Here is a 9,654-nt window from a genome sequence, read left to right on the forward strand (position 1 = left end):
TTTCTCACATCCGGGAGGCCACTGTCTGCCCCAAGATGGCTGGGGACCCTTCCTGTAAATGCCCGATGCCCACGCCCCGCCTCCAGAGCCCCCAAAGCTCCTGCAGCTGTCCCTAACCACCACACTGCCCTACCCAGCTGTGAGGCTGAACCCTCGTGACTCCCCAAAACACCCTTAGCCGAGGCAGTCACACCAGGTCAAGTCGTCGACCAAAACGAACGCTGCATTGCCGTCCCTTGTCCCGGCGGCCCCAGCCAGCGGCCATAGCCCGCCGGCCCTCCCCACCCTCCCCGCCCCTGGCCACCTCCCTTCTCTTGTGAAAATGTGTGGTTCGTCTTGGTTCTGAATTCTCTTGTCCGAGCCCTGCTCCTCAAGTTCCTGCCTGCCCCAGAAAATCAGCCATCAAGACGCTTTCCTGCTACGCTCGAGGCCATCTGCCCCGTCCAGGTCAGAATCGCCTGGGAACTCGGCTTCGGCCTGGCACCCTCGCGCACCTGCTCCACGGGCAAACCCCTTAACACCTCGACGTCCCCATCTGAGAAACGGGGACGACAGCACCCTTCCCACTGACTTCTGCCTCCGCACGACTGACGCCTCTGTGAAGTTCCCGCCACGTCGACGCCTGATAAAACCCCGTGACGACTCATCCAGCCCGCACCGCCCGCATCGCGCCTCCTCCAAGCCCTGGACCCACGGCCAGGGCCCCTGGGCGCCTCCACCCCTGCCGCCGGGCGGGGGGTTCTCGGAGGGGGAGAGGGGCGGAGGGGACAGCTCCTGGGGCCCGGGCACAGCTGTGCTGACCTCGGGGGTGTCCGTTAGGAGGGCGACGCGCCCCCACACACTTTCACACCGCCTCCTGCTGTCAGGCGAGGTCCGCTGTGAATGTGGCTCTGATCCGTTTTTCACTGCGTCGTTCAAAACCTTATCGCTCTCGGTTTTTGGTTGTTTTCTTACCGATCGGTAAGGAGGATGTGTCTCCGTCTGTCACCGTGACTTCCTGTGACTCTGCCAGTCTTGGCGTTATGGACTTCGAGGCTGCGCGATTAGGCCGTGCGCATCTGGACTTCTCAGAACCGCTGGTGAATTTTTCTCGTTACCTTTTATGTCAGTCATTCGTTCTGACGGAAAGGCTGCTTTGCCTAAGACCGGTCATGTCTTTTTCCTTCTGGTTTCAAGCTCGCTAACGTGCTTCTAGTTGAGGTGCGTCTCCTACAGACAGAGAGCGCTAGGCTTTTCTTTTATAAAGCACGGTCTTTTCTCTAGAGCATCGATTCCGTTCATACGTAAGTTCCGACACGGTTGTTGAAATCTCCCAATTTACCGTGTGTTTTCTATTATACCACCTGCTCTTTGTCCTCTCTTCCTCCCATCTGATGCCTTTTTTAGATCGACCGAATATTTTTATTACATTTTTCTTCTCTGTTGGGTTGAAAACCACACGTTCTTTTCCTACACTTTTCTGGTCTGCCTGGGATTACACCGGGCGTTCCTGGCTTACCAGAGTGGAGTTAGTCAGTGCTTTTGCTCACGATCCAGTCAACACAAAGACCCGAGGATCCTAGTTCAGCCGGTTAAGCTCATCCTCAAGCTTACCTGAAGGAAGGGCTTCCCAAATCCTCCTTCGTACCACCTTGGATCTGAGAGATGCTCAGAGATATTTCAGAAAGGCAGACTCTGGGGATAATTAAAGGCCCTGAGAAGTCCTGCAATGAAAAAAAAAAACCTTCTTTACTTTTATGTAACCCAGCATTTCCTAAATTCATCTGCTGGGCTACTTAAAAGTAAAGACGTGTCTTCGATGCAGGACTTCTCAGAGCCTTTAAAATCCTCACATGCACTGTGACTCTCCAAAGGAAAATAGAGCACACCATATAGAGTTGCCATGTCTACACGGGATCATTTTCCGAGAATGACCAAGCTCCAAGGAGCCCAGTTTAGAAGTTCAGAGTGCTGGCCCCAGGAAGATACGATACCGTACGAGGCGGCATCTCGGAGGCCGGTGTCACCCCTGAACGCACCTGTCACCCCTCTGCATTCTGGTGAATGAAGGCCGACAGCCCCCTCGGGAGGAGGGAGCTGGGAATGACAGGGGGTTGAACCTCAGCTACGCCAAGTTTCCCGGGACTGGAGAAAAATGGGCAGTACCTGCTGACGCTCTCTCCAACCAGGCTGTTTCCCGTTGGCCTGCCACCCGGATCGACCGGGGAATAAACGGTGGGCGGATTCGGCCCGAGGAAGAAGGAAACGCTGCCGTTTGCCACATGCTGGACGGGCCTGGATGGAGGGCATTAGGCTCACTTAATGCGTCAGGCAGAGAAGGACGAATACTGTGTGATCTCAGATTCGCTCTTTTAGATAAGCCGAGAAACGGTAAAGCGATGCTTAGTGGGGTTGGGGGTGGGGCGGGGAAACGGGGAGATGTTGGTCAAAGGTGCCAACCGGCCGTTATAAGGTTAACGAGTTCCAGGAGATGCAAGCGCGGCACGCATGGGCTTAGAGTTCATAACACTGTGTAATAGTAGATTTCTTTTATTTTTTACGTCTACAGCACCTGGTCTTCCTAGGTGGTCTCCCATCCAAGTGCTAACCAGGCCCGACCCTGCTTAGCTTCCCACATCAGACGAGATCGGGCACGTCTGGGGTGGCGTGGCCGCAGACCGCGGTAGACTTTAAGTGTTCTCACCACGAACAGAGAGGGCACTCTGTGACAGGACGGGGCGGCGGCTCGGACCGCGGAAACGTTTACTTCGCAGTTTACAAACGTGTCAGACCAGCACACGTGCGCCTTGGACTCGGACGGCGTATGGCAACTCGGGAGGCCTGGGAGCAGAGAAAGGACATTCGAGAAAAAGTAAGGGACAGGGGAAGGAGGTTAAGGGGCGCGGACGGTCACGGGGTGTAGGGGCAGCTCCAGGAACCCAGTCAGTCCTATTATAATGACTACGCGTGGTGGGCGGGCACTGGCTTTAGTGGGGCGACCGCTTTCTAAGCTCTATAAATGTCTGATCGCCGTGTTGCACACCTGAAACTAATATAACACTGTCTGCCGACGATGATTTAAAAATAGTTGTCTTTGTAAAAAAAAAAAAAAACCTAAAGAAATCCGAACAAAGTAGAGTCTTTTGTTAATGATAAAGTAGCGATATCGGCTCATTAATTATAATAATATACTGTAGTATATGTGCGACCGTGGTCTTATCTACGCATAGGCACGTTGTGTCACAGTGTAGACGTAATAATGCGCTGATCGTAGAAGGATGCGGGGGACACGGGACACCCTCTCTACGACTGTCTGGATTTTTCTGTGAAACTCAAACTATTATAATTCAAAAAAGAGGACTCCAGAGGCCCCGAGGCTGTTCGCAGCTTTCGGAACCGGCCCTTCTCTCCGTAAGCGCTGGGCCCACACTCGCCGCCTTTGACCTCAGCCCCTTAGTCCTGGGCCTGTTTCTCAGAGACTTTTCAAAAGAGTTTTATCGAAAGATCAGAAACCCAAGTCTGCCTGCTAACTAGAACGAAGAGTCGAGTAGTCTAGCCCCCGGATTTTCTGCTTCAAGCTTTGCTGGATACACTTAAAGTTTTGGTTTGGGGGTACGTTGCTTTTTGCTTTATGGGTTGTTCCAAACTGATCGAGCGAAATCCAGATTTTCGTGGCAGGAAGCGTCCCTCAAAAGAGATGAGGCCAGGGGAGGAGATTGTCCAGAACACCGTTTTGAGCACGATGGATGATACAGAACCACGTGCCAGGGGACAGAGGGGACCGTCCCGTGCCAAACCCCGACACACGCTGACGCTCCTTCGCGTGCCGATCTGTGGGAAGGTGGCACAGCCGGCTCTGTGAGGCTCGTGACCAAGGACTCCGCTCCTTCCCTGCCGTCAGCTGCTGGAAACAAAGTCAGCCTGAGGGGAAACACTTCTTGTCATGGTCCCGCCCAAACCGATTCTCAGAAACTCAGACATCTTGAAGGAAGAAAGGGTCAAGCCGACTTCCATATAATTGGGCCCACATTTTGGGAGATGGGCCATTGATCCAGAGTAACGATTTGAGAAGCATTAGCCACAGGGTTTGGAATTTGGAACCCACCCCACCCCACCCCCCCGCCCCCACACCCATCCCACCAGAGGGCAGAATGTTACGTTCAGACTTTTACAGATGCCTCCACTGTGACTCATGGGGCTTCTGACATGTGGTGGGTGGACGCGCAGATTAACGAGATGTGAGGAATTTATTTGGCGAGGAGGAAAGCAGCTCCCAGATCGCCCTCTCCTGGGAGCGTCCGGCAGCTCCAGGCGTGACCAGGCCGGGCCCCCAGCTCTTCTTGGCGCCGGCCGCATGGCAGGGCTTCCACGGAGCTTCGATGCGATTATTTCCAGCACCCCGTCCCAGGCTTTATTCTCATCGGAGAGATTATTCCGGAAACTGAGAAACAGTAAATCCCTGGCAGCCTTCTCTCCACGTGCTTTCTGTCCCAGCACGCGGCATCTGCCAGCATTGCGACACGACCCGCCGAGCGGCCAGACAGCAATAAATAAACAGAAGGACAAAGAGGAGAGATGGGAAGAAAGTGCTCGTGATCGCACAGGAAGCCGCCGTCCAGTTGGGGACCCCCCTCCCTGCCCCCGATCGGTCCACCGTGGAGCCCCGCGTCCACCGAAGAACAGCCACCGATAGGGACACGCTAGGCGCGGCCGCCGGCTGGAGCTGGGCGGCGTAGAGAAGCGCATTCTGATGTAAAGATGGCCAGACCCGTGGAGAATTTTTATGAGCGTTTATCTGAGCCAAAGTGATGACCGTGCGGGAGGCAAGACCTCACATGCTCCGGCGAAAGGCGGCTCGGCAGTTTCTCTGATGCATGTGGCATGAAGGAGGGACCTTACTGACAATGTCACGGAGGTGGAAGAAAGCCAGGGACACATTAGTGGACAGGATGGCATGGTCCTTCTAGGGTGCTCATGCCTTCGAGGGGTCTGGACGAGAAGATGGCTTCTGGCTTGTCAGAGGTGGGCGACCCTGAACGCAGGACCACAAGGCGCAGGACTGGCTGAAGGCAACGGTAAACCTTTCACTCAAGAAGTTACAGGCCCGGGGTGTGACCAGCCACGGTGACCTGCCCAGTTGGGAAGTTGTGATCAGATCGCCCTGTGAGGTTGCTTTCGCTCACCGAGCTTGTCAGATTTCTTACAGCCCCTTTTTCGTTCATGAAAGGCCGCTGCCAAGATGAAGCTGTTGCCAGGCCAGCGTTCCCTCTCGGAGAGCCCAGCTTATTTCGGCCAACTGAGCCCCTAACCAAAAAAACACCGCCTTTCGGACAGAGGGGGAGCGTGCAAGGCCTGCCCGCGCCCCGGACGTTTGAGCATCTTCCTTCCCTCCAAGCGGAAAAGCCTACTTTGCTTTTCCGTCGGTCAGGTGGGCGGGGCGGGGGGCTGTTCACAGGGACATGGGGCCCGGATCGAAAGCGTCCACAGACCCGTGGGGCTCTGTCTAACCCACTTATCCATTTCCCGATGTTTACGATGATCTTTGATGCCCACACCAACCATTTCGACTTCCTCTCCGGCTTTCTTCACAGAAGCATCTGTCGACGACGTAGGAGTTTAATTTCCACAGCAAATAGGTTTTTAAGATCTGCTTCTTCCACCTCTTCGTTTCGAATTCTGACAATCGAGCCACTCATAAGTCAACACTCCTTAGTTTTAAAATGTATGTAAAAATCCACTATTCCTAAATTCGAACTGCAGATTATCAGTTTGAACTCGTGATGAATTTTCTTTCATACATTATATGTTATACTCTATATAATTGCTGTATCATATCGTGTACATTTGTATATTATTATATATGTATATGTACATGCACAACTGCATCGAAAGGCCTAGAAACAATTTAATTCGGAAGGAGATACCGGTCCCCAGATACCATTTCCCGCTCCGAGGAGACAGGGCTCCGTGGAGAAAGGGCTGAGCGCAGGTCCAGGGCATGGAATGTGCCGGATAAACTCGCGATGACTTGCTATTCCAGGCGGCAGGGAAGGGGTGGCTTCCTGGGGTCCTGCCAGCGGGACCGCTGGGTCGATGATAAAGACAGACATGCGTCAAGCCCGTCTGAGCCCACGAATAGTGACCCTTGGAAACTAGAAGCATGTTAGGCAGCGTGGACGCGGACGCCGTCCCCTGCCTCGCCCACGGAGTCGCGACCCCCACGGCGACCCATGTGATCGCGAGGCTCCCCTTCAGGAACTGGATTCCGGCTCATCGGTGAAGACGGGACGACAGAATGACAAGGCCACCGCCCCGCGAGCCTCGCGCCACGACAGCTCCAGGCAACCGCCATCGAAGCCGGCCGACACCCCAAAAGAGAGACGAGCGGGCGTGAGGCGCCTCCGGAAGGGGGGTCGCCAGGGAAGCCTGGCTCTGCCTCCAAAATCTGCCCCAACCGCGTCATCAGAACTGCCACCGCAGCGTCCCCTCTGCCCCCTACTAAAGCTGTGAGCCTACCCCGCTCCTGGGCGGCGTGGCCGGCAAAGCCCGGGATGTCACGCTCCGCCCGTGTGCCACTACGCTGGGCCGAGGTTGTCAACCTTCGGTGGGCGCCGACCCGGGAGAAGCCGATGAGAGCGAAGGACGGACCCCTCCCCAGAAAGGGACTTGCGTCCGCCTCCTGGCCGCACCTCCCTGAGCCCCTGCCGCCCTCCGTGGACACCGAGGACCCCCTGCAGCTCGGGGTGGGACACGGCCCCAGGCTCAGGCTGCGCCCCAGCCCGGGCTCTGTGGGGACAGAGTCCACCTCGCACGCGCTCTGGCCAGGCCGGCCACCCAGAAGCCCCAGTGTCCTCACGCATGGAGTGGCGGTGGCTCTGGCTGCCCTCTGTCTGCTCCTCTGTGACGAGGGAGGTGGCCCGTGCCGAGCGGGCTCACAGGTGTGTGTGGCGACCTGACACCCTGCACAGGTGGCTGTGCGAAGAATTTCAAGGCTTTTCCTTTCCTGCGACTCAGTGAAAGCTGGAATGAGCACGCGTATTGTTATAGCAAACCCACGAAGCTCCCAGCGGGGCAGTTTGGGGGTGACTGGGGGTACAGGCTGCTGGCGGAGAGGGGACGGTGGGGGCTCGCAGCACCCAGACATGGACCGGAGTCAGGTGGGACTCAGCTGCACTGCGGTGTGGTCATGTGACCTCCTGACCTCCAGCCCAGCCTCAGGTGACCGGGAAGTGCCATGTGCCTCCTTCCCCACGAGGGGCTCCTGAAAGGCCGATTATGTCCAATTGTCTCAATCATGCAAACCACACTGACGTGTCTGGCAGGGTTGGGAATGGTGGGGGGAGGGGTGGCCGCTTCAAAGGGAAAGTTCTGGCCGCCCCCCCAGATCCCGAGGCTGTTTCGTGGGCTCCCACGTGGCGCAGCCTGGCAGCGGATGGGGCCCTGCTTCCTTTTCCGGCCAGGGAGCGAGGTCACGGGGCCATCGCCCCACGGGGATCATGAGGGCCCAGGGACTCACATGCTGCTCACGTGGATCCCCCTCTTAAGGCTGGGCCCTCCCCGGCAGCTTCCTGCCCGGCACACACGGAGGAGGCCCAGGAGGCCGGCCGCTCCTCCCACTCCATCCCGCGGCCGCAGGTAAGCCCAGGTGTGCTGGGCTCAGGGGCCCGGCTCTGCTTCCCGGGGCCTCTAGCCCCTGTCCTCGGAGGCCCGTGGGGGTGGCCGGTGGACCCATGCTCAGCGGCTGGATGCCAGGATGGTGCCCTGCGGGGACAAGACTGTGTCGGCCGCCCCTGCCCACTCGACACCGAGGTTCCCTCTGCCTCCTGGAAAATGCTGAGGTCCTTAGGGGGGGCGGGTTTGGACCCACAGGCCTCTATCAGCTGCTGTTTAAACTACTAGTTAAAGCCTTGGGGAAAGAGCTGGGCTGCACCCCCACCGGCCTGTGAGAGAGGCCGAGGCCTGGTTTCCGGCGGGCAGGTGAGGACTGTGTCCCAGGGTGCAGGGACCCCACATCTGGGGGCCCGTCGTCAGGAAACGGTCTTGGAGGTGACCCCAAATTTACACGCACCGTCCAAACGTCCAGTGCGGAGAACTCAGCCCGTAAATCACGGCGTCCTCAGGGCAGAGAGCAGTGTAGCCGCTTTGAAAACAGATCGGAGTTGTCAACACACTTGGCACACACACACACACACACACACACACGCACAATCTATTCACAGAAACCCAATGAAATCCGATCCGTTGTCTTAGGAGGAGGCCACAGAGGTGAGGTTTGCCCTGCACTCTGCTTCTTTCTCATTGATAATATTCTATAACCAGTACGTTTTCTTTTTGTGACCAGAAACTGTATCTTTTTTAAACCTTAGCAAAAAGTTAGCAGAAATTGCGGGGCGGGGAGCGGGGTGGACGGGGCGGGGGCTCGTCCGTGGCTTGGCCGCGTCGGATCTGAGCATGAGGAGGGGCCGGGCGGGCAGACGGGAGACGAGACAGTTCTCTCCGCCTGCATCACATGCTCAGGGAGGACCGAGGGTGGACACCGGCGTCTCTGCGGCCGTGTGGTGTGTGTCGTGGATCTGCGTTGTGTGTCCGGCTGGACTTAAGTAACTTTCGTCGTACGGAAGGACTGTCTTCTGGAGTGTCCACCGAATACCGTCTCGCAAACTACCCGGCGACACTTTTAACTTACGGAACGTGCGGAGCCTTCTGCGGCCGTGATGGGCCGGTCTCCGCAGTGTATTTCGTGTCCCACGGAATGTCAGCGGAAGCGTCGGCCGACGTGGACTGTGTTTCCTATAATTGTTTACGTTTTATCGGTTATTTTGCAGAAGTCTGGGGTTTGGTTTGGCTTGGCTCTTGCAACCTCATCTATTTGCAAAGTTGATAAGGGCAAGAAAAGGAAGACGCTAGGGTGTTTTACGTGGCTCGTCACCTTCGTCACCTTCGTGCTGAGCTAAGTGAACGCGAGGCAGGCTTTCTATTGGTTTACGATCCTCTTGGAGCATTTGATTTTTTAAGAAAATTCTCTCTTGCTTTCGTTGAAAATGTTTTCAAGAGGTCCTGCAATTTACGTGTGTGTGTGTTGTGTATCTGTGTTGTGTGTGGTGTGGTGTGTGTGTTCTCTGTGTGGTGTGTGGTGTGTATCTGTGTTGTGTGTGTGTGTTGTATATGTTTTGTGTGTGTTGTGTGTATCTGCTGTGTGTTGTGTTGTGTATCTATGTTGTGGAGTGTGTGGTGTGTGTATTGTGTGGTGTGTGTTGTGTGTGTGTGTTGTGTATCTGTGTGTTGTGTGTGGTGTGGTGTGTGTGGTGTGTGTGGTGTGTATCTGTGTTGTATGTGGTGTGTTGTGTTGCATGTGTGTTTATTATTGTGTGTTGTGTGTGTTGTGTGTCTGTATTGTGTGTTTGTGTGTGTCGTATATGTTTTGTGTGTGTTATGTGTGTTATGTATCTGCTGTGTATGTTGTGTTGTTGTATGTCTATGTTGTGCATGTGTGGTGTGTGTATGGTGTGTGCTGAGTGTGTTGTGTTGTGTATGTTTTATGTGTTGTGTGTGGTATGGTGTATGTGGATTGTGTGTGGTATGTGTTGCATATCTCTTTTGTCTGTGTTGTGTGTTGTGTATGTTGTGTATTGTGTATCTGCGTTGTGTATGGTGTGTGTTTGATGTATCTGTTGT

At 55.5% G+C, this 9,654-nt stretch overlaps 1 protein-coding gene and 1 pseudogene across 1 annotated transcript in view; one reads left to right on the forward strand and one right to left on the reverse strand.

The window, feature by feature from the left end:
* Nucleotides 1-2,539: 2,539 nt before the first annotated feature.
* LOC120595375 (uncharacterized) lies at nucleotides 2,540-2,658 on the reverse strand (annotated as a pseudogene).
* A 4,463-nt stretch (nucleotides 2,659-7,121) lies between these two features.
* The window catches only part of TRPM1 (transient receptor potential cation channel subfamily M member 1), a 62,874-nt gene continuing 60,341 nt past the window's right edge, over nucleotides 7,122-9,654 (forward strand). Inside the window, exons 1-2 of the mRNA XM_039853456.1 lie at nucleotides 7,122-7,197; nucleotides 7,481-7,614. Of these exons, the coding sequence (XP_039709390.1) occupies nucleotides 7,122-7,197; nucleotides 7,481-7,614 (210 nt within the window). The remainder of the gene's footprint in view (nucleotides 7,198-7,480; nucleotides 7,615-9,654) is intronic.

This window comes from Pteropus medius, unplaced genomic scaffold (genome assembly GCF_902729225.1).
Source record: "Pteropus medius unplaced genomic scaffold, Ma_sr-lr_union100, whole genome shotgun sequence".
Classification (NCBI taxonomy): Eukaryota; Metazoa; Chordata; class Mammalia; order Chiroptera; family Pteropodidae; genus Pteropus; species Pteropus medius.